The sequence below is a fragment of the Populus alba genome, chromosome 19 (assembly GCF_005239225.2).
Source record: "Populus alba chromosome 19, ASM523922v2, whole genome shotgun sequence".
In the NCBI taxonomy this organism is placed as follows: Eukaryota; Viridiplantae; Streptophyta; class Magnoliopsida; order Malpighiales; family Salicaceae; genus Populus; species Populus alba.
Window position 1 is genome coordinate 6,800,143 of NC_133302.1, and position 26,256 is coordinate 6,826,398.

Below are 26,256 nucleotides of genomic sequence, written 5' to 3' on the forward strand. Positions count from 1 at the left end.
GGATTAATAATGTAGTTACAATTTTGATTTATTCAAGAGTTGTTTCGGGAGCAGGGCATCAGGTAGGAGGAGGTGGGCCATCACGAGCAAACGGTAAGTGATTCATCCTTTTTTTTTTTTAAATTCAAAGTTTCATTATTAGTTATGGAGTTGTTTATGACATGTTGATATGGAAGAAGTAGAAAAAACATTGGTATTATAATGGGGGGATGTCGGGTGGTTGGTATGGAATTATCGGTTGATTAGTATGAATTACCGATTAGTATGGAATTACCGGTTGGTTGGTATAGAATTACTGGTTTTTTTTAGTATAAAATTACTGGTTGGTATAGAATTATCGATTGGTTGGTATGAATTACCAGTTAGTATGGAATTACCGGTTGGTTGGTATAGAATTACAGGTTAATATAGAATTACCGGTTGGTTGGCATGAATTACTGGTTACTAAATAATTACCGGTTAGTATGGAATTACCGATTCGTATGGTGTTACCGGTTAGATTGGCTATTGATAGAGAATAGACGGATGTTGGGTAATTCGTATGGAATAACCGGTTATATTAGCTTTTATAGAGAATAGCCGGAAGTTGGGTAATTCGTATGAAATTGCTGGTTCTATTGGCTATTGATAGAGAATAGCCGGATGTTGGGTAATTCGTATAGAATTACCGGTTTTGATTGTTGGCCATTTAAAAGGCGTTAGCCCGGGTTTTGAGATAAAAATTATGAATTATTAAATTAAAATTAAGCAATGATTGTTGGTTACATAGGTCTTATAAGTACAAGATTAATAAATTATGAATGAGTTATTAATGTTGATATATTTTGAAGACTTGTGAATATAATAGCTTCATCATTTTCTTTTAATATATTATCTTCCTTATTTTTTATTAATGTTATGTATATAGGTTGTTCACGAGGTGATGCGGAGCGTTATATATAGATTTTGTGTTTTTAATCTGTTTATTTTTGTGGATGTAATATATTTGTTTTATATGTAATTTGTATTATATGTAGATTGTAATATATGTATCATGAAAATATTTTTTTTTGGTACTTATACATTAAAAATTATGAGTAAGGAACTGATATTATTAAACTACTCGAAAAGAATATTTAGTAATTATAATCATGCATGTTTAAACGATGGATGCATGTTAATGTAATAATTAGTTTAATATGAATATTTGAGTTTATAATTGTTTGTAGTTAATGTTTTATCTGTTGATGATGTAAGGTTGATAAAATACAATGAAGTTTAGTTATGTGGAATATTGTATGATGAGATGGGATATGATTCAGGATGGTTGGATCAAAGTGGAAGATTTGAGCATTGTGATTGAATAAAGTCTAGTCGATAACTTGGTAATATCAGAAAACAAAGGAAATTCTGCTGAAATTTTTCAAAAATAAAAATAAAAAATCTCATAATTTTAGATATATTATTCAATACTTGATATTAATAAAGAAATGTTTGAGATTTAATGACATAATAATTTGAGGGTGTTACAAATCTTCTTGCCTCTGGCATCTTTTCCAACTCGTTTGAGGGATGCTTGTTAAATAGAGTTGACCTAGGAATCCAGAAGTTATTGGTGTCAGATGATCTGGATTCTTTTTCAAGAAAAAGTGAGTTCAACTGTTACATTTTGCTTACATTATCTAGTTGCACTAAATCAAGAAGTTTATTAGACTTATTTATTATGTAAATTTACTTTTTTTAGTGTTGAGCATTTTAAACAACCATGTGATCGGAGAGATTTGATTCTCATATAATTATTGGCAGATTATTTGTGAGCAAGAAGTATTATTGAATAGAAATGCTTTCATTCTTTATTTTCAGCTTGAAAATGAATTAAACATTTATTACCTGAGTTTTCTTCTTCATTTTATTTAATTTAAGAAGTATTTTGTGGTTGTTTTTTTTATTTTATTAAGTTTTTTCATGATAATTTATTATCAGATAATTTTAGCAGGAGTCATTACATATGTATGCAGGTCAGAAGTCATTCCCATCAATAAGATGGAGTAGTATGAACAATTTATTTATTTATTTTTGGTTTCTGCTAACGATTTATTTCATGATTAATATCGATTTATTTCCACTTTCTAGTATACCATAGTAGCCTAGGTGTGTGTTTTCCGGAATGGTTATGAGCATTTTTCCAATCTGCTGGGGGTGATGTTGGTGGGCTTGGGCTAGGAGCATGGTTATTTTTAATCTTGGGCTTTTGGCGAGGCTTCACGCTGCTACCTTTTTAGTTCATGAATTTAAGATTAAAAAAATCACCACAAAGCTTGGAAAAAGATAAAAAGTTATTGGGTTGATAATTTTTCAACAACAAAAAAACACCATCTTTGTATTAATGGAAAATCATGTGCAGAATGGATACCAAATCATAAAGATGTGTTTGAGATTGTGATAGCGGTTATAGTTTAAAGTGTTTTTAATATTTTTTAATTTTTTATTATATAACACATCAAAATAATTTTAAAATATAATAATAATAATTTTTAATAAAAAAAATCAAAATTTATAAATACATAATTTACACAGCGTTACGAAACACAATTTTTATAATAGATGTTGAAGTTTCCTACCGCACTGAAGCTCCCTCTTATTGTTTGAAGCAAATGCTTGATTGCGTTCGTGGGGTTTCTACCCCCAGAATATGAAGTTATTTCCTAATTAAGGCTTTCTGTGATATAAAACAATTTGAGTCCATATTTGAAGGAATAGCATCCACGAGGAAGTCCAAATTAAATGCGTAGGCCTCCTGTTTCTTCAATCTATCTGTACAAATTGGGATAACAAATTGTCAGATGCTGAAAAGGCTGGCAATTCATCTTCCGTTGCTTGAAAATGGCCAGCTATCTCATCCCCCTTCTCTTAGAGTGATGGAGTACATCCAAAAGAATGGTAAGAGTCAGTGGTGGAATGGGAGCATCCTAATGCTAAGGATGTCCTTCGTCCCTTTATTATTTAAATGATGACTCTGCCCTTTATCATTCATGTGCTAGGTTGGAATCCTTAAACTGGAGAAGAGTCCACTTATATTTCCTCGCCAACCAAGAAGATGAAGAAGACGAACTTTTCTATGACGAAGCTGCAATCAACTCTGTCCTTGATGAATCAAAGAGCAGATCCAGAAATATTACAAAATGTAGCTAACAGGTTTACGTACATGATTTAATTTGTAGAGGAAAAAAGATTGAACTTCGCATAATTAAATAGATGTCGTTCTCTGAAACTTACAGATCCTCTGTTTGTTATATTACGGTTTCTTATGAAGTGTAAATGGCTGCCTTACTTTATCCGTAAGAGAGTTGGAGGGAGTTAACCTCCATGAGATAGTTAACCAAGGAGTGGAGGAATGCCTTTGGAGGACCTGAGACAATCAAGAGTTAAAATAAAATTAATAAAATCAAATAATACTTCAAAATTTATCAGATATAATAAAACATCATAATACTTGTTACATTAAATAAAATTCAATTTTGAAATAAAAATCTAAACTTAAATAAAATATTATAATAGTGGAGTATCTAAAATATCTAATAAAATATTTTTTATTTTTATAAATTTTGTGAAAAACAATAAAAAAACTAATTTAGGAATTAATTGAGTAATTATTAGTTCACAGAGGATTTTATTTTATTTTATTTTTAGTGACAGCTAATTTCATCAAACACCAATCGCCTTGTTTTCGGATCACGTAAGCTTCAGACATGGCACGTGCTGCACTACTAATGATGGGACACTGTCACGTTCTAACAATAATGTTTGAACCATTTAAGATTGGACCCTACTTCACTTGAACTTTATTTTATATTTATAATGAGGAAAAAGTATGATTGGGTTGAAAACCATTTTATGCTCGGTCGAAAGCTTTTGGACAAGGTTATAATTGTTTGATACTGTTATATAAGTATTTAAAAAATATATTTTTTTAGATTTTTTTTAATATCAATACATCCAAAATCATTAAAAACAATTAAAAAATTATTAATTTAATATTTTTTTAAAACAAATATAAATTTTAAAATAATGTTCTTTTTCTTAGAAACAGCCTAGATACACTTAAAGTATTTTAATCATAACTTTCCACACATATCAGATTGATGTGATTCTTGATGCGTTGGAAAGGTATTGTAAAGGGCTACAAGTTAGTCTCTGATGAAAAAGGAGGGCTGCCTGCTTTTGAGAAAGGGGGCTGCCTCCTCTGTAAAGAGGGCTATGTGGCATAAAGAAGACGTGAGGAATTGCACTAGAGAGAGGGAAAAAAGAGAGCAACAGATGAGGAAAGGAATGACTAATACAGTGATGGGTAACTAAATTGTTCAGATTTCTAATTATTCTAACTCTTTTGTTTTATCATTCTCAATTTGTTGTTGAGAAGTATTCTTCTCCGAATTTATGCAGTTTATGGAGCCAGTCATGTTTTTTCTATTGAATGGATTAATCTTTGGATAATTTATTTACCTGTATTGATTTAATTTCTTTGCTTTAATATTGCTCCTTAAACACATTGTCGTCATTGGATTTTCTTAATAGGGATAATTATTTTAAAGTAGTGAATGATTTTTCAAAAGGGTTATATTAATTTGGTTTAATGTGATTTAATTATCTATATATCAAATGTGTGCGCAAGGATTCCGACTATCTATCTGCTGTTTGTAGGATTTAAGTACTTTTTTCATTAGTCACTTTGCTTTATTTTAATCTGCATTGAAAATTAATTTTTGTTCTCTATTAAATCATTTTATATTTTTCTTTTTATTCTTTTAATTTGCTTCAATTACCGTGTTTTTTTTTTTTTTTTGGGTGGAATCAGGTTTCTACCACACAGAATGTGAAATTTATTTTCTTAAGGCTTTCTGCCCTCTCTCTCTAATAAACTAAAAAAACGGCAACATACATTTTTCTAGCCGGCAGGTAACAGTACGCTGGAGATATCTACTGCTGCTCAAAGTCCAAACAACAACGGTACTGCCAACACTGTTATGCCGCAATAAAAAAAACATAATTTGTTTTTATATTCAAAATTATGTTTATCTTGGAAAATTCTGAAATTGTTTGATTTACCGGAACTGAAAAGTATTTGCAGTGCAAAAATTGATTTACAATTCTCTTAGAGATATTACTGTAATGCATTGCAAGAAGGTGAAAGAGGATGGGAATTTGTCTTCTTTTTTTATCTCTCAATGGAACACTAAAAAGGAATAGGAAGCTACGAATAGTTAAGAGACATATTCTAAAATTTAGTTTATCGTTTACCTTATAATTTTTTGTATCTTATATTTTTATTTTTTTATTTTAATCTAAAATTTTACTTTGTTTACCTTTTAGTTCATGAGTTTGAGATGAAAGGGAAAAAAAATCACACAAAAAAAAACTTGGAAAAAGATAAAAAGTTATTGATCGAACAACTTTCTAGCAACAAAAACACATACAGTATCTTTGTATCAATGGAAAACTTGATTTTGATTGCCGTTCCAGTGGTTTTGAAAGCTAGAGTTTGATTGTGTTCCAGTGGTTTTGATGAGTATGAAATGCTAAAATGGAATAAAAATAATAGAAATTAAACAGACAAGTCAAGGCCAGCAATCATGAAATTTCACTCATGAGGATTTCAAAAAAGGAACTGCTAATTAAAGCCTAAAATTTAGGCAATTTGTTTTGAGATGAAATATAATTGTAAAATTTAAAATATTTTAAAATAATAAAGATTAAATAAATTTTTAACTTAAAATAATTCAACTTAAATAAAATATCAAAAATATTATAAAATTAAAATGTTTTAACACAAATATTTTAAATATAAAGCTAGGTAATGTTATCAAGGCTAATGAGATCTAAAACATCCATTATTTTGCTCAAATTCCTACAGTGTAAACTTGAAAAAAAACATAAATATAAACTATATATATTAGTGATAAATCTAATTTTAAAAAATTAATATCATTGTTATTAAAAATAATAATTAAAAAAAGCTTTTTATATTTGGGTGTTTAATTAATTAATTGAACCAGGTTCAATTGAATTCAATAACTTTTCAAGACCGGAACGAAACATATGGAATGAAACCGGAATATTCTGGACAAAATTTAGCCAAAAAATCCAAAACGGACCAAGATTTGAAATGAGATTAAAATTATTCCATTTTATTTTGTTTTTGAACTAATATAAAATATTTTGGCCATTCAAAATAAAATAAAACAAAATTACCAACCTTGATTTTAATACACTTATAAATAAAACAAACTACTTTAAAATTAACAATAATCACATTTCCTAGCTTCTACGCTGTTAAAATCACTCTAAAACTAGTAATATAATTTTCTTTCCCCTTGGAAACAGCCTGAATACACTTTAAATATTTTAATCACAACTTTTCACTCATATGTGAGATTGATGTGATTCTTGACGCGTTGGAAAGGTATCTTGAAGGGATATAAATTAGCCTCTAATAAGGATTTCAAAAAAGAAACTTCTAAAGCATGTATATGGCTGCCAAAAAAAAGTCCTAAAATCTAGGCAATTTGTTTTTGACAACGGGGATCATGGAGACGTGATGAAAAAGGAGGTTGAAGATGCCTAATTTGAAAAGAGGGGCATTTGGCATAAAGAAGACGCGTGGGAGTTGCACCAGAGAAGAAAAGGGGGAAGAAAGAAAAAGGGATTTATGTAGTTTGTGGATTCAGTCATGTTTTCTCTATTAAATGGATTAATTCTTTATTATATTTGGATCATTTATTTATCTGTATTGATTTAATTGTTTTACTATAATATTGATTTAATAAAACCAGCACCAACAAATCCTATAATTTGCATTTAAAATTAAATTTTATTCTCTGTTAAATCATTGACTCCTGTTTGGAGCATAGTTTTAAGACCCGGCCCGGGTTCCGGGTTTTGACCGGGTCGCCCGGGTAAAAAAAGTTTTTTGAAAAAATCAAAACGACGTCGTTTTAGTAAAAAATAAAAAAAAATAAAAAAATAAAAGTCAACGGGTTTGAGGCCGGGTTAACCGGATTCCGGGTCGACCCGCAGGGTCGACCGGGTCTGGCCGGGTCAATTCCCAACCGGGTTTTGGCCTCCACCCGGACCGGTCTCATGCCCGGGTTGGCCGGGTCCCGGGTCGACCCGCCGGGCCGGTCTAGGTTTTAAAAGTATGGTTTGGAGCTTTAAAATGCATGCCATGTACAATTATATTAACTTAATACATTTAAAAGTCATAAAAATTCCATCTTAATTAAGCAAACTTGATAAATCTAACTTGATAAATATAACTTAAGATATGAAGTTAGCAGGGAGTGCAGATAGATGGCATATCATAAAAAAAAAAAAAAAAATCTTAATTTTCCTATTTTTTTTTTTAAAAAAAATTAGGTAGGATTGGTTTGTGAATGCATCGATGCAAGAAGTTTATGCGATGCTTTGTCATTAGAGAATGCAACTGAACTGGAGGACATCAACATTCAAGATTGCAATAGCATGGATAGCTTGGTTTCATCTTCTTGGTTCTGCAATGCTCCACCACCACTGCCATCATATAATGGTATGTTTTCTGGTCTTAAAGAGTTTTATTGTTATGGATGTAAGAGTATGAAGAAGCTGTTCCCACTTGTGTTGCTGTCAAACCTCGTAAACCGCATCCACACTTTTGAGCGGCACCGTCAAAATCCCATGCTTTTTTTGCTGTTCTTCATGGAGTTCCATTGTCGGTCCTGCTTTGCCAGCATCATTCTCCTTCACTAGCCTCATGCAAATCTTTGCTTTTTATTTCATCTGGCTCCACCATTATTTGCACTCATGATGTTGGGTTGTGATGGAGATTCATCTCAACCAACATATCCATTGTGTCTTGACCATGGAAGATATTTATTATGATCAACTCTGTGCTCCATCGCTAAACAAAGATGTCATTATGTGTGATGTGCAGAACATGGTGGAATTGAAAGACGTATTGGTCTGAATATTTCTAATGAAGATGAGGAGCTGCATAGAGTGGTCGAATTGAAAAAAGAATTAATGGAGAAATACAGAAATGGGTTCTGATTTTAGATGGTATGAGGGAGACTTTTGACATACAAAAGGTGGGAGTTCCTGTCCAAGTTAAGGGATGCAAGCTGATTCTCACAACCCGATCAGAAAAGATTTGTCTATGGAAGAAGTTTCCTATTTACTTTGCAACAACCCTTAGCATTGACGGGGGAGGAGTGAGAGGCATCATTCCTAGCCTAGTCCTTGCCGCTCTTGAAGCTAAGCTCTAGCTAGGTTCTTGAATAAAAAACTTACGCAGCGCGGGCCACTTTTCTTGGCTTTTTGCTCAGATGATTTTTGGGTTTTTTTAAAAAATATTTTTCATGTGTTTATATTTTCTTGGCAGCTTCTAAGAAGTTTCAACATTGGGGTGGGTCCACACGTTAACTTTTCATATCTTATAATATAATATGGAGAAGTGGTGGAATTAATACTCCCAAAGTTGAGATTTCTGAGCATTTGTAGTGCAAAACTGATTTGCGACTCTCTTGAAGATATTAGTGTAATGTATTTTGAGAAGCTGAAGAGGATGCCAATTTATCTTCCGTTGCTTGAAAATGGTCGGTCATTTCCTCCCCCTTCTCTTAGAACAATATTCTATGCATGGCCAAAAGAATGGTGGGAGACAACAGTGGAGTGGGAGCATCCTAACGCAAAGGATGTCCTTCATCCCTTTGTACACTTTATGGGAGGAGAGAGAAGAAACTTTAAAAAAGAATAATAATCGAGTTACATGATTTGGAATTTTAAAATTTTTATAAGAATATATGTAGAATAAAATTTCATACCTCTATCTATTTTCCTTATGGGAGGTACAAAAATTCATCTTTTTTGTTGGGGTGATGTTGGTGGGCATGGTGTTGCCTCAAATAGCTTTCCAAAGTTTTAACATTACAGTTAATTGCTCCCATTCTTTTGCACAATACCTCGCTTTCCTTGAGCTGTGGCCTGGCAATACCTATCATCTTTAGATGAAAGCTAACTCTTTAAAAAATAGATGTTTAATTAAGAATGTTTTTTTTATTATTCTTCATGGAGTTCCATTGTCGGTCCTGCTTTGCCAGCATAGGTCTCCTTCACTAGCCACATGCAAATCTTTGCTTTTTATTTCATCTGGCTCAACCATTTTTTGCACTCAGGATGTTTAATCTTAGGCCATTTTTGAATTGTTCTGGCAGCCTGCTAACAGCCTACTCCAAATGGTTGCCCAGTTCGATCTCAATGCTTACAATGTTTTCAGATTAAGAGTGTATTTGGTATTGTGGTAATTGTTATAGTTGTGGTTTGAAAAAACTTGTTTTATAAAAAGTATTTTTAATTGAGGTTGGTTTAAAAAAATAGGTGTTTGGTTGAAACTGTGGTTGAAGAAAAAGTAGTTTAATGTGTTTGGTTAAGAATGCTTTTGAAATTGAGATTATAAAAATAATTACAATATATATATATATATATATATATATATATTAATATTTGATGATTTTTAATTTAAATATTGTGGATTTAATTATTGTTATTACATCATGAAATAAATCATACTTTATATAAAATATTTTTTATTATTCCATGAAACCATCTACAATTTCATTACGTACAAAATACATCCGACAAGAACTACAGTTTTTTATAATTTTTTTAGCTTATAATAAAATTAAAAAAATATTATCAGGTATAAAATTCACTCTAAACTAACTTTAAAAAAAATATTAAAAAAATTAACACACTAAAAAAAAAAATTCACGCAGTGCAAGTGAATTGCACTATTCACTATTTTTTAAGTCAAAAGTGCAGTTTTATTGCACTGTTCATATGAACAGTATATCAATGTACAATGTTCATGTTAATTGCATTGTTCATTGAATTATGTAATTAACATGAACTGTACAAGGTGTTTCTTCCGATTCTTTATTGCAAACACAAAAAATAATAGAGTTCATAAACAGTAATTAATGGATTTTTCTTTACCAAATACTTGGCTCTTGCGTTTTGCTTTAAACACAAACAAACTGCCTCTTACTCTGTGTGGTTGCTCAGTTTGATCTCAGTGCTTTTAGATTTTGCTCAGTTCATGTTATAACCACGCGGGCAATTCACCTGGTACATTCTGCAATGATGTTGATCACAAATTCAAGAGCAAGGAACAGTACAAGCAATGGACATGGAGAAACAGACGACCATACAAATAAGAGTCGGCAGGCCGCATGTATTGGGGCAGCCACCTCTCTGTTTATAAAAAAGCAAAAGCGTGTGCTCCTCTTCTCGGTCAACAATCAAAACTATTTTCTTTCTTAAACCTTACGCAGCATGGGCCACTTTTCTTGGCTTTTTGCTCAGATGATTTTTGTATTATAGCTCTTTTGTTTTTATTATTATTATTTCAGAAAACTATCCTTAATTGGAAAATAAAATGGAGTTGCTCGCAACATTTAATCAACTGTTTGATAGTGTAATTATAATTATTTTTTAAAATATTTTTATTTAAAAATATAAAAAAATAATATTTTTTTTATTTTTAAATATAATTTTTTTATATCAATACATTAAAATAATTTAAAAATAACAAATATGTGATCCTCATAGGGTTTAAGTCTAATTAGATTCACTAATCAATAAAGAAAATTATCATAAGTTGGTATTGTAATAATATTTTTTTTATTTTTTTTAAATTATTTGTATACCAACATATCAATCAAATTGATATATAAATATATCAAACAAAAATTTACTCAATACCCATTTAAAATGAAATGGCAAACTGGGATTAAGCAACACTGAATTAATCAAATAGTTTATTGGATAATGATAATTTTGTGGGGCCACAGAATTAGGTCACTGAAGAACTTTTTAGTAAATGATTAATTACTATGCTCTTATCCACACAATCCTTCACCATCCAATCACATCACTGGAAAACTTATCCTCTTTGATCTCAATGCCCTTCTGTCATCCCCCAAATATATGCTTTTACCCCTTTTCCTTTGTATTTTGTCGTTAGTGTCTTTGTCCATTGGCTTAAGGGTGTTTAGTAATTCTACATACGGTTTTTTTTAAAAATATTTTTCAAATAAAAATATATTAGTATAATGTTTTTTAATTTTTGTTAATACCAACGCAATAAATTAATTTGATATTTTTTAAATAAAAATAATTTAAAAAGTAATATCAATTACATTACCACCAACTCTATGGGTTGGTTTATTGGGATCAAAGTCAAGAGAAGCATAGGTTTACGCTAATGGATGATTACGACCAGAACAAGGGTTTAGCAAGGATCGGAAGAGGGACAGGAGGGTTTAGAGGACACGTGTCAAGTCTTACCATAAAGTTAAAAAATGATTCATGAGATTAAGCTCGTCCTTTGAACCAGCCGCAATCTTTGACCCTATCCTCTGGAATATGGATCTTTTTTTTCTTTTTTCTTTTTCTGTTTGACACCTTTCGCCGTCTCCCTTTCCCACCTTCTTATTCAATTATTCAATTCAACTAGGAACCTGATACGAGTTAGATTTTAAGTCTAGATTTTGACTTATTATATATTTTTTAAATTGATTTTTTTTATTTTTTCCATTAATATCTTTCCTTACAGTAAAAAAAAAAAACATATTTCATTGTTCTTTTTAGAAGATATTTGGAATCATTTGCTGGATCTTTTTTCTGTTTTTATTTTCAAATTTGAGATGACTCCTCAAAAAACAATTCCAACCAATTATTTGCCCTGGAATTTGGATGATGTGTAATTCAAAGTGGGCCCGCTGCATTTCTTAGCCAGGTGGAGCAGGAATTGAGGTAGCTTGTTTCTGGCTTTTGCTTCTCTGGGTATGATTTGTTGTGTTTTCTTCCTTTCTGCTAATTTATCTAAATATGAACTTCAGAATCTTTTAAATGAAACTAGCGTTCTTGATTTCTAGGCGGTAGATATAACCGTAATATTATTAATAAAAATAAAAATAAATAAATAAATATGCTCAGACTTTTACCTTGTAGCAATAGAGAAAACACGGCGTCTCTCTGTTTTTTTTTAAGCATTTTTGTTTTTAATTTCATTATAATAATTTATTTCAATAAGCTTATTATGAGGCTCTTACAGTTTAAGAAAAAAACATTTCAATGTAGAGTTGAAGCTCTCACAGACAAGTCAAGGTCCAGGAGTCGTGAAATTCACTTTGAACTAGCCTGGACGCACTTAAAACGTGGGACCACGGCGACGTGATAAAAAAGTGGAGCTGCCTCCTTTAGAAAAAGGGGGCATGTAGTTTATGGATTCAGTCATGTTTTTTTCGATTAAATGGATTAATTCTTTATTATATTTGAATCATATATTTATCTGTATTGATTTGATTTTAATTTGTAGAATTCCACTACTTTCTCCATTAGTCACCTTGCTTTATTTTAATTTGCATTTAAAATTAAATTTTAATCTCTATTAAATCATTTAATATTTTCTTCTATTCTCTTAATTTGTCTCCATGTAATATTTTTTTCTATTCTTTTAATTTCTCAGTGGAGACTCGATACCCCAAAGTTGGGCTAAAATCACCACAAAAAATCTTTATATTTTTAACTGACAAAAAGTCACTGAAAAACTCGGAAAATGATGTTAAAAAAATCCCATGCTTTTTTTGCTGTTCTTCATGGAGTTCCATTGTCGGTCCTGCTTTGCCAGCATCATTCTCCTTCACTAGCCACATGCAAATCTTTGGTTTTTATTTCATCTGGCTCCACCATTATTTGCACTCATGATGTTGGGTTGTGATGGAGATTCATCTCAACCAAGAAGACGCGTGGGAGTTGCACCAGAGAAGAAAAGGGGGAAGAAAGAAAAAGGGATTTATGTAGTTTGTGGATTCAGTCATGTTTTCTCTATTAAATGGATTAATTCTTTATTATATTTGGATCATTTATTTATCTGTATTGATTTAATTGTTTTACTATAATATTGATTTAATAAAACCAGCACCAACAAATCCTATAATTTGCATTTAAAATTAAATTTTATTCTCTGTTAAATCATTGACTGCTGTTCGGAGCTTTAAAATGCATGCCATGTACAATTATATTAACTTAATACATTTAAAAGTCATAAATATTCCATCTTAATTAAGCAAACTTGATAAATCTAACTTGATAGATATAACTTAAGATATGAAGCGAAGAGTTAGCAGGGAGTGCAGATAGATGGCATATCATTAAAAAAAAAAATCTTAATTTTTCTAATTTTTTTTTTTTAAAATCTTAATTTTTTTTTCCCTAAGCGTGTGCTCTTCTTCTCGGTCAACAATCGAAACTATTTTCTTTCTTAAACCTTACGCAGCATGGGCCACTTTTCTTGGCTTTTTACTCAGATGATTTTTGTGTTATAGCTTTTTTTTATTATTATTATTATTATTTCAGAAAACTATCCTTAATTGGAAAATAAAATGGAGTTGCTCGCCTCGCAACATTTAATCACCTGTTTGAAAGTTTAATTATAATTATTTTTTAAAATATTTTTATTTAAAAATATATAAAAATAATATATTTTTTTATTTTTTAAATATTATATTTTATATCAACACATTTAAAATAATTTTAAAACAATAAACATGTAAACCTAATAGGGCTTAAGTCTAATCAAATTCACTAATCAATAAAGAAAATTATCATAAGTTGGTGTTGTAACAATATTTTTTAAATATTTTTTTATTTTTTTAAAATTATTTTTATATCAACATATCAATTAAAATGATTTATAAATATATATATAAAAAATTTAACCAATACCCATTTAAAACGAAATGGCAAACTGGGATTAAGCAACACTGAATTAATCAAATAGTTTATTGGATAGTGATAATTTTGTTGGGCCACGGAATTAGGTCACTGAACAACTTTTTAGTAAATAATTAGTTACTATGCTCTTATCCACACAATCCTTCATCACCATCCAATCCCATCACTGGAAAACTTATCCTCTTTGATCTCAATGCCCTTTTGTCATCTCCAAATATATGATTTTATCCCTTTCCCTTTGTATTTTGTCGTTTGTGTCTCTGTCTACTGGCTTAAGGGTGTTTAGTAATTCTACATACGGTTTTTTTTAAAAATATTTTTCAAATAACAATATATTAATATAATGTTTTTTAATTTTTTTTTAATACCAACCCATTAAAATTAATTTGATTTTTTTATATAAAAATAATTTAAAAATTATATCAATTACATTATGACTATGTTTGGGAACGCAGTTTAACCTGTATTTCCAAAAATTTCAATTTTTTGTTTTTGTTAAAATTAAATGTGTTTTGTATTTTTTGGATCGTTTTAATGTGCTGATATTAAAAATAATTTTTAAAAAATAAAAAAAATCATTAATATATATTTAAACATAAAAAATTATTTAAAAAACAACCACTATCAAATTATAAAAGACTCTACCACCAACTCCATGGATTGGTTTATTGGGATCAAATTAAGTCAAGAGAAGCATAGGTTTACGCTAATGTATGATTACGACCCGAACAAGGGTTTAGCAAGGATCGGAAGAGGGACAGGAGGGTTTAAAGGACACGTGTCAAGTCTTACTATAAAAGTTAAAAAATGATTAATGAGATTACGCTCGTCCTTTGAACCAGCCGCCATCTTTGACCCTCTCCTCTGGAATACTACTATGGATTTTTATTTTATTTTTAGTCTATTCTGAACTCTTGCTACACGTTTCACTCTTCCTAGCAACTTCCTTCCTATCAAACAAAACAATAATTTATGTATACCACAACTTTATTATTTTTCTAAATCATATAATCTTCTCTGATCTGTGATTTCTCTTCTCTTTTCTCTGGACGTACTAATCATCTTCTACCTATTTTCCTTTCCACATCTAACCAGTGCGAACTAGTTTTATGTATACTGCAACTTCATTATATTTTTAAACCATATATTCTTCTCTGACCTGTGATTTCTCTTCTTTTTTTTTGGCTGAATACTGGTCAAGCAAACCAGCACTTGAATCCAGGTAAATTATTTGTACTTCATCTTGTTGGTGTTTTTGTTTTTATATATGTAACTATAGTTTGAATCTTTAAAGTAATCAATGATAAATAAATTGATCTTTTTCTCGGATTTTATAATTCATGCCTTGTGGAGTTCATACTAAATTAACCCTAAACCTTGAATTCATTGTTTTTGTCTTTTCAAAATTCTTTGCTGTTTTTAACTCATTATTTTAGATCCACCCTTTTCTTTTCCAATTAATGGGACTGCCATTAATTTTTATTCTTTTCTGATCTGAGCTTTCTGTTCTTTTTCCATCTCAGTACATACTAATCGTCTTGTACTTGTGGTCAGATGGAAGGGTTCCCACAATCTTCTATGGAGGATGTTGTCAACGTGACATCGAATCCGTTCGATCTTCAATCACTAGAAGATACATTCATGTCTGAGCTTCTCTTGTACGTCATTCTTAAGCATATTTTATCAGAAGACGATTGCTTGCAATTTAGTTATTCTTCAGTTTATTCTCCAGAAACAATAATGTTACTGACTATGGAAGCAGGTCGCCACCGGAGGTTTCAGGCAACCAAAGCACCATATTATGCAATGATCAAGGTGGACAGAACAATGTGATCAACGATAGTATTCAACAAACAACTCTGTTTCCACCTTCATTTCCTCAAACCATGGTGATTACTCATGCCTACTCCAATTTGCTACAATGTCCATTGAATTAGCAAGTGTTTGTATCACCCATTGGATCACAAAGTTTTATGTTTTCGTGTATCAATTTATCTCGAGCATCTTCAAAATGTTTATTGTTAAACAAACAGACAACAATGGGAGATTTAGATGGAACATCATCGTCATGGATCAACCAAAACGAACCAAATTCGCCTCAAGCTCCATCAAGGTACATAATATTCATCATTATTTAAACTTCTTCTTCTTGTTCACACTAAATGAATTCATTATGTTTGAATATAGGTATCAGCCTAATCCTGATTTATTTGATCCTCAATGTGCCAGTCCCATGCTACCCGCATCATCAATGCCTTCGAGGTAAGCTAAAATGATATCAAATGCTTAGTGGATTAATAGCTTACAATTATGCATATGTATAAAGAAATTACTAAGAAATGTTGCTAATTTAGGGACCAACATTGGACTGATTATCAGTTATCAATGAGCAATCAAGTGCCTGCGATGCCACCTGGACCTCAACCTCCATTGAATCAATGGTATTAACCTCGAATATACACTTTTTTAATCATGAGAACAATAAACTTGACCAAAATTGACAAGGATCTTTCATGTCTTTTTGAGCTCTCTACCTCACTTTTTTGTGTGCACATAATGGAACTAGAAAATCAACCAAGTGAGAATAACAGCTCTAAGTTTAACTATTTGAATATTCTTCAGGCATCAGAACTCCAATATTCATCAACCTCATCCGGGACATGGCTATATGACACCGAACGCAACCACTTCACAACATGGTGGCTTCAATCAACCTGGACCTTCTTTTCCTGCTCCCCGGTATCAAATTTTTCATGTTTAGTATTTTCTGTTACAAAAAAACAATAGTTTTCAATCATTATTTAACTTCTTCTTCTTCTTGTTCCTCTTGTTTTTGTACTTATCAGTGAATTGATTATGTTTGAATATATATAGGTATCAGCCAAATCCTAATTTATTTGATCCTCAATGTGCCAGTCCCATGCTACCCGCACCATCAATGCCTTTGAGGTAAGCTAAAATGATAACAAATGCTTAGTGGATTAAAAACAAAGAATTATGCATATGTAGAAAGAAATTACTAACAAATGTTGCTAATTTAGGGACCAACAAGGGACTAATTATCAGTTGCCAATGAGCAATCAAGTGCCTGCGATGAATCAATGGTATTAACCTCGAATATACACTTTTTTAATCATGAAAACAATAAACTTGACCAAAATTGACGAGGATCTTTCAAGTCTTTTTGAGCTCTCTATCTCTCTTTTTTTGTGCACGTAATGGAACTAGAAAATCAACCAAGTGAGAATAACAGCTCTAAGTTTAACTATTTGAATATTCTTCAGGCTTCAGAACTCCTTTATTCATCAACCTCAGCCGGGACATGGCTATATGACACCGAACGCAACCACTTCTCAACATGGTGGCTTCAATCAACCTGGACCTTCTTTTCCTGCTCCCCGGTATCCAATTTTTCATTTTTAGTATTTTCTGTTTAAAAAAAATTAGTTTTTCAATTAGGAAAGAACATAATAGCTTGAACATGAACCCAGCAAGATAATCATAAGTTTGTATGCTTCATATTGCTTGCGAATGATTTTTGATTCAGGAGTCAATGTCTTTTTAATCAAGGACAAGTCCATCAAGCTGCTGTAATTCCTGACACAGACAATATGCAACAAGACAACTTCGTGCCTCGGCACTTTGGCAACTCTACTAGGTACTGATTGACTTCTAGCTGTTGTGTTTTAACACAGTATTAATACTTTTTTGATAATTACATACAGCATTGATTTTTGGTGTTATCTAATGGAAAGGTTTATAATTTCATCACTTCATTTTTATATAGGTCACAGATGGATAACCTCCAAGTCCGAGAATTGCAAAATCAAACTGCTAGGCCAAATGCCTCAAATCCTGGCCTTGACACTTCCCTGCAAAATCAAATTAGGGGTTTAAATACTCAACAAGTAAGAAGTCTAATTGAATTATCGTCGTCTTTTTCCCCCTATGATTGTGCAATAAACTAACAATCAATTTTAATGGAAAAATAAGGGCACAACACTGAAGTAGTTTCTCATCCATCCAGATATGGTGTAACTTGATCTGTTAATTTTTATTCCATATTTTGACTGATTTTTATTCTATATTTTGACCCCCCCCCCCTCCTTTTTTTTCTATAGTTTGAAATGGTCGGGTCAAATGATTCATTTTGGAATTATGTTGAAGTAAGGGCTGATGGTAGCATGAAGTGTAAGTTTTGTCGGCATACATATGCCATTAAAACTTCCATTTCCAGGATCAAATGGCATTTATCAGGAGAGCGAGGGCATAACGTTGTCATTTGTCGTGGGGTGAATAAAGAAGTTCAAGAAGCAGCCTTTCTAGCTATGTGTGGTGGAAATAAAAGACATAAAATCACAGCAAGTTCAATCAATGTTAATGATTGTGGAATTTCAGCTTGTCGACGAGAACAAAACATTGAGAATAGCATAGTAGGAGGTATTCGAAGGGTACAAAGAGTAGTTGGAAAGAGGATTTCTTCACATGCAATAGCAGGAAATGACGAAGTTAGCATGACTGGAATGAGAGCACAAGAAGATAGAGTTTCCAAAGAGGCTCTCGAGAGCAGACTGAGGACAGAACCAGTGGATCGAGCGTTGGAACAAAGCAATGCAGTACATGGCAATTTGGCAGGGGGTGCTGGAAGGATACAAGTGGGAGTTCAGGGCATGGAACAAGGTCTCGGAGAAGAGAGAATTCAGTCGCATTTACAAGCAGAAAATGGCATGGAAAACACTGGTGAAGAATCTTTTCGGCATGATGCATTTGAGACTGTACCAAGAACAGAACAAGTGCAGCTTCTGAAGCCTCGAGGAGATTCATCCCAATTTTTTCTTGACATTGGAAGTTGTTATGATCAACCTTGTGCTCCATCAGTAAACAATGATGTAACTAGGCATGATAAGCAGGACATGGTTAGAGTGAGGACAGAACCAGTGGTGGAGGAGGAGGATGTGGAGAAGAGTGGAAGATCAGTAGTGCAGGCTGGCCCACGAGCTATATCTTCTGAAAGTCTGAAATACAACAAGACTAGAGGAGTTCCATTACCTACTAGCTCTACAAAGCCAGTGGGTCAAGCATTTGAAGAGAATACGAAGGTGATTTGGTCTTCGTTAATGGATGATGAAGTCTCAACCATTGGCATTTATGGGATGGGGGGAGTCGGTAAAACAACAATACTACAACATATCCATAATGAACTTCTACGAAGACCAGATATTTGTGATCATGTTTTGTGGGTGACTGTGTCTCAAGATTTCAGCATTAATAGATTGCAGAATCTTATTGCTAAACATCTTGATCTAGACCTTTCATGTATAGATGATGATCTGCATAGAGCTGCCGAATTGTCAGAAGAACTAATGAAGAAACAAAAATGGATTCTCATTTTAGATAATTTGCGGAACAATTTTGAGCTACATGTAGTGGGAATTCCTGTCTGGTTGAAAGGATGCAAGCTAATTTTGACAACTCGATCAGAAACGATTTGTCATCGGATGGCTTGCCAGCACAAAATCAAAGTGAAGCCACTTTCTAATGGAGAAGCTTGGACTTTGTTCAAGGAGAATCTTGGACGTGACATGACACTTTCACCAGAAGTGGAAGGCATTGCAAAAGATGTTGCAAGGGAATGTGATGGTTTGCCACTAGGAATTATTACAGTGGCAGGAAGCTTGAGGGGAGTGGATGACCTCCATCAGTGGAGGGATACATTGAATAAATTGAGAGAATCAGGATATAGGGACATGGATGAGAAGGTATTCCAGGTATTGAGGGTTAGTTATGATCGGCTAGGTGATTTAACACTACAACAATGTCTCTTATATTGTGCCTTATTTCCTGAAGATCAAGAAATTGAAAGGGAGGAGTTGATAGGTTATTTGATCGATGAGGGAATAATTAAAGGAATGAGGAGCAGAGGAGATGCATTTGACAAGGGCCACATGATGCTTAATAGACTTGAATATGTCTGCCTATTGGAAAGTGCTCAAATAACGAGGGCCATACGAGGTGTCAAGATGCATGACTTGATTAGGGACATGGCCATCCAAATACAGCAAAAGAACTCTCAAGTCATGGTTAAAGCAGCTTCGCAATTAAAAGAGTTGCCAGATGCAGAGGAGTGGACGAAGAACCTGACGAGAGTCTCACTTATGCAAAACGAGATCGAAGAAATTCCTTCCAGCTATTCACCAATGTGTCCAAATCTGTCCACTCTACTTCTACGTGAAAATGTGGGGTTGGGATTTATTGTGAATTCATTTTTCAAGCAACTGTCTGGGCTCAAGATCCTCGATCTGTCTTCAACAGATGTTGAAATTATGCCGGATTCTATCTCTGATTTGGTGAGTCTCACTGCATTATTGCTCAATAAGTGTTACAACTTAAGACATGTTCCATCATTAAAGAAGCTTAGGGCACTGAAGAGGTTAGATCTCTCTCGTACTGCACTTGAAAAGATGCCGCAAGGAATGGAATGCCTAACCGACCTGAGGTATCTTAGAATGAATGGATGTGGTGAAAAGGAAACGTTTCCTAGTGGGATATTACCGAAACTCTCCCACCTGCAAGTCTTTGTACTAGAAGACTTTTTTGAGGGAAGTTATGCTCCGATAACAGTTGAAGGAAAGGAAGTAGTATCCTTGAGAAATTTGGAAACTTTGGAATGCCATTTCAAAGGTTTCTCTGACTTGGTGGAGTATCTCAGATCTCGGGATGGGATCCAATCAATAAGCACATACAGATTTTCAGTAGGAATTTGGTGCCGCATTGAAAAGTTTCCAAAGTTTCCAATTAAAACAGTTAGGTTGGGTAATTTGAGTATCAACAGAGATAAAGATTTTCAGGTCAAGTTCTTAAATGGTATTCAAGGACTGGTTTGTCAACACATCGATGCAAGAAGTTTATGTGATGTTTTGTCATTAGAGAATGCAACTGAACTGGAGGAAATCAACATTGAGGGTTGCTATAGCATGGAGAGCTTGGTTTCATCTTCTTGGTTATGCTCTGCTCCACCACCATTGCCATCATATATTGGTACGTTTTCTGGTCTTAAGGAGTTTTATTGTGGTAGATGTAAGAGTATGAAGAAGCTTTTCCCACTTGTGTTGCTGCCCAACCTCGTAAACCTGGAAGTGATTGATGTTAGTGATTGTGAGAAAATGGAGGAGATAATAGGAACAACAGATGAAGAAAGCAGCACCTCCAATTCCATCACGGAATTAATACTCCCAAAGTTAAGAACTCTGAGATTGTTAGAATTACCAGAACTGAAAAGCATTTGTAGTGCAAAACTGACTTGCAATTCTCTTGAAGATATTTCTGTAATGTATTGTGAGAAGCTGAAGAGGATGCCAATTTATCTTCCGTTGCTTGAAAATGGACAGCCATCTCCTCCCCCTTCTCTTAGAACAATCTATGCAAGGCCAAGACAATGGTGGAAGTCAGTAGTGGAGTGGGAGCATCCTAATGCAAAGGATGTCCTTCGTCCCTTTGTACACATTTTTGGATGGGATGATAAAGAATAATAAAGAGTAAAGGGTAAGCATCATCTTTTATTTCCCTTTTAATTTATTTATGTTAATTAACATCTGATTGATTGGGCTCAGTTAAAAGTTGATTAATATGAAATTTCTTATTTATATCGTGTGCTTACAATTAACATAAATAACATTTTTCATTATTTATTTCTGTCTTTTTAAGACTATTGAATTGTCATATATATATTTTTTAACTCTGTAGATAAATAATTATAATTTGATGTTTGATGAATAATATATTTTCATCCTATTAATTGAGTTTCTCCATGATGAAAAATCCAAAAAATAAAAAAAATACTATATTGATTTATCATTAAAGTAACCTAATAAAATAATAGATCTATTCACTAGTACAAATCATCTTATATCATTAACTAGCAATAAATTATTTTTGAAAAAATATATAATACAGATTAAAGAGAGAAGACACTTTTATAAGGATATATTTAATTAGAAAAAAAATTCATACATATATCTATTTTTTTTATATTCCTTAAGATTTTTTAAATTGTGTTTTGAAGCTTTTTTCTGTGTTTATGAACAACAACAAAAAAAAACCTAAAAGTATTGGTTAATCCATTATCATTATATTACGTTTCAAAGTGTTTTTTTTTCTACAAATAAATTAAAATATATATTTTTATTTTTTTAAAAAATTATTTTTAACATCGTGATATCAAAATAATTTAAAAGCAGAAAAAAAAATAATTTAAAGAAAATATTTTTCCAAAATGTTTGTGAGCTTTTTCCCAATTTGTTGAGGTGATGTTGGTGGGCTTGGTGTTGCCTCAAATAGCTTCATATTTAGTTGCTTTCCAAAGTTTTAACATTACAGGTAATTGCTCCAATTCTTTTGCACATTACCTAAGCGGTGGCCTGGCAATACATATCATCTTTTAGATGAAAGCTAACACTTTTTCCTCGCACCAGGAGACCTGCTGGGCATCAGACCGTGCATCCACACTTTTGAGCGGCACAGTCAAAATCCCATGCTCTTTTCGCTGTTCTTCATGGAGTTCCATTGTCGGTCCTGCTTTGCCAACATCAATCTCCTTCACTAGCCACATGCAGATCTTTGCTTTTTATTTCATCTGGCTCAACCATTTTTTGCACTTAGGATGTTTAATCTTAGGCCCTTTTTGAATTGTTCTGGCAGCGTGCTAACAGCCTGCTCCAAATGGTTGCCCAGTTCGATCTCGAAGCTTACAATGTTTTCAGATTAAGAGTGTGTTTGGTATTGTTTTCATTGTTCTTTTTAGAAGATATTTGGAATCATTTGCTGGATCTATTTTCTGTTTTTATTTTTCAAATTTGAGATGACTACTCAGAAAACAATTCCAACCAATTATTTGCCCTGGAATTTGGAGCAGGAATTGAGGTAGCTTGTTTCTGGCTCATGCTTCTCTAGGTATGATTTGTTGTGTTTTCGTCCTTTCTGCTAATTTATCTAAATATGAACTTTAGAATCTTTTAAATGAAACTAGCGTTCTTGATTTCTAGGCGGTTGATATAACAGTAATATTATTAAAATAAAAATAAAAATAAATAAATAAATATGCTCAGACTTTTACCATGTAGCAATAGAGAAAAACACGGCGTCTCTCTGTTTTTTTTTTTTTTTAAGCATTTTTTTTTTTAATTTCATTATAATAATTTATTTCAATAAGCTTTGTATGCTTATTATGAAGCTCTCACACAATATTATAAATTACAACTTGACTCTTAAAATCTTACGATTTTACGAGTCAATATATATATATATAACATGTCAAATCAGGTTAAAATTCAAAATCGGTCAAATTTCGTTAAAATCGGTAAAATCAGAACGATATACCTTGTACACGGGTTCACTGTATTGGTCTTTGTTAAATTATTTTTGAAGTTGGTGATATACCTTGTATCATCTCACTAGTTCAAGACTTGTCTTCTAGAAAATATTCTGAAACTCTATCAATAAAACATAGTTGTTCAATCTAATTTTTTTTCTTTTCGTATTTTTAAGTTATTTAAACAATGTATGAATTTTTATTTGAATTATGTATTTGAAGGTGTTTGGACATTTGTATTGTTTATTTCACTTTTATTTTAATTGTGTTATATTATTATTTACTACTTGACTAAAATTGTCAATATATAATTAGTTAAAATATTTTTCTTGTGATTTTACAATTTAAGTTTACTATCCAAGTTTATATTATATATTTTGTATCGTGTTAAAAAAATATTTTTGACAAACTTCCTTTCACAGTTTAAGAAAAAACATTTCAATGTAGAGTAGAAGCTCTCACAGACAAGTCAAGGCCGAGGAGTCGTGAAATTCACTTTGAACCAGCCTGGACGCACTTAAAATAGTAATGTTTTTTCTCTTGGAAACAGCCTGGGTGCACTTTAAGTATTTTAATCATAACTTTTCACTCACATATCGGATTACTGTGATTCTTGACGCGTTGGATAGGTATCTTGAAGGGCTACAAATTAGTCTCTGATGAGGATTTCAAAAAAGGAACTCCTAAAGCCTAAAATTTAGGCAATTTGTTTTTGACACAACGGGGATCATGGAGACGCGATGAAAAATGAGGTTGAAAAGTGGGGCTGCCTCCTTCAGAAAAAAAAGGGGCTGCCTAATTTGAAAAGAGTATTTCGTGTGGGAAATGCACCAGAGAAGAACCAAAAAAGAAAAAAGAAAAAAGAAAAGGGAATTATGTAGTTTATGGATTCAGTAATATTTCTAAAGTGTTGGTTGATCTATTCCATTGTCGGAGCATCAGTCCTGCTTCGCTCAACCATTATTTGCCCTCGGGATGTTTAATCTGAGGCCCTTTTTGAATTGTTCTGGCAGCGTGCTAATAGCCTACTGCATATGGTTGCTCAGTTCGATCTCAGTACATTCAATTTGTGTACTCTAATTTGTCTCCAATATCTCTCACCCCTTGTCAAATACTGACATGTAAACCGCTTGCATGGTTATCAATATCTTTCAAGTGAGTGTTGGATATATAACTTAAGATATAAAAAAAAAAAATTCCTTTTTTATTTATTTTTCATTTTTTTTTCTTAATGTTTGAGAAAGATGCCTACAGATGGGAATGAATGGACTGATTCGAAATCTTCTTCTTTTGAAAGGGATGGCAGATAAGCGCTAATGATGGAGATTCATCTCAACCAACAGATCCATTGTGTCTTGACCATGGAAGAGATATATTATGATCAACTCTGTGCTCCAATCGCTAAACAAAGATGTCATTATGTGTGATGTGCAGAACATGGTGGAAATGAAAGACGGATTGGTCTGAATATTTCTAATGAAGATGAGGAGCTGCATAGAGTGGTCGAATTGAAAAAAGAAATAATGGAGAAATACAGAAATGGGTTCTGATTTTAGATTGCTTATAGAACTCCCTTGCCGCTCTTGAAGCTAAGCTCTGGCTAGGTTCTTGAATAAAAAACTTACGCATCGTGGGCCACTTTTCTTGGCTTTTTGCTCAGATGATTTTTGGGTTTTTTTTAAAAATATTTTTCATGTGTTTACATTTCCTTGGCAGCTTCTTCGAAGTTTCAACATTGGGTAGGTCCACACGTTAACTTTTCATATCTTATAATATAATATGGAGAAGTGGTGGTTTTTTTATAAAAAAATATTGAGACATGGAGAAACAGACGGCCATACAAATAAGAGTCGGGAGGCCGAATGTATTGGGGCAGCCACCTCTCTGTTTTAAAAAAAGGAGAAGCGTGTGCTCCTCTTCTCAGTCAACAATCAAAACTATTTTCTTTCTTAAACCTTACGCAGCATGGGCCACTTTTCTTGGCTTTTTGCTCAGATGATTTTTGTGTTATAGCTCTTTTTTTATTATTATTATTATTTCAGAAAACTATCCTGAACTGGAAAATAAAATGGAGTTGCTCGCCTCGCAACATGTGATCCTCGTAGGGCTTAAGTCTAACCAGATTCACTAATCAATAAAGAAAATTATCATTGAAATAATTTTTTTTAATATTTTTTTATTAAAATAATAAAAATTTTCTAACAAAAAAAACAGGATCATCTTTTTGTTAATGGAAAACTGGTGTGTAGATTAGATAGCAAATCATACTTTATAGATGGAGGGCTAAAAATATAAATTTGTAGAAGGGAGTTTGAAAAATAATAATTTCCACGGTTATGGAAGAGTGCCCGATCATGACATGTTTTTTTTTTACTAACAAATATATTCGGGTTAGCTTGTATATAACTTAACTAATTTTACATGTCCTGAAATTAACGATTATATAAATTATTAGTGGTTCTGAAATTTTTGGAATTTAAATTAATAATTTTTAAAAATAAATTTAAAATTTAATTAATTAAATTAAACTTCTCATGTAGATCATGAGATGTTTTGAAAGAAAGGAGTATGGCGTTCATTGTACTCTAAACTCATTGACTGATGAACCTCTTAAATAAAAGCACACCATATACTGTCAATAAAAATAGAATATCAATAAAAGCTTATCATGTAAAAGTCATAAATATTCCATCTTAATTAAGCAAACTTGATAAATCTAATTACACAAATTTGACTTAATACATATTAAAGTTTGTGAAGATTGAAGACTGGTCTTAATTTTTGAGTTATTCTATATTAAATTATATTATTTTAATATATTTATAAATAAAAATACTTTAAAATTTTTAAAAATAACAACATTTACGTTCCTTTCTGCATTGTCAAAATCACTCTAAAAGTAGTAGTGTTTTTTGTCCTTGGAAACATCTTGGATGCACTTTAAAAATATTTTATTCACAACTTTCCACTCATATGTCAGATTGTTGTGATTCTTGATGCGTTATCTTGTTTGGAAACCTAGTGCTTTTAAAAATTTTTATTTGTTTTATTTTTTTCATCCTAAACATAAAAACAGGTGC

General features: G+C 32.1%; 1 protein-coding gene across 1 annotated transcript; it reads left to right on the forward strand.

Moving 5' to 3' along the window:
* Positions 1-14,746: 14,746 nt before the first annotated feature.
* Positions 14,747-22,745, forward strand: LOC118041001 (disease resistance protein At4g27190). Its single transcript, XM_035048095.2, has 14 exons — positions 14,747-15,031; positions 15,364-15,467; positions 15,572-15,698; positions 15,843-15,922; positions 15,997-16,071; positions 16,164-16,250; positions 16,432-16,548; positions 16,684-16,758; positions 16,851-16,913; positions 17,094-17,210; positions 17,357-17,467; positions 17,597-17,717; positions 17,931-21,351; positions 22,281-22,745. The coding sequence occupies exons 2-13, from the start codon at positions 15,364-15,366 to the stop codon at positions 21,336-21,338; spliced, it is 4,485 nt and encodes a 1,494-aa protein (XP_034903986.1). The 5' UTR covers positions 14,747-15,031; the 3' UTR covers positions 21,339-21,351; positions 22,281-22,745.
* Positions 22,746-26,256: the final 3,511 nt, after the last annotated feature.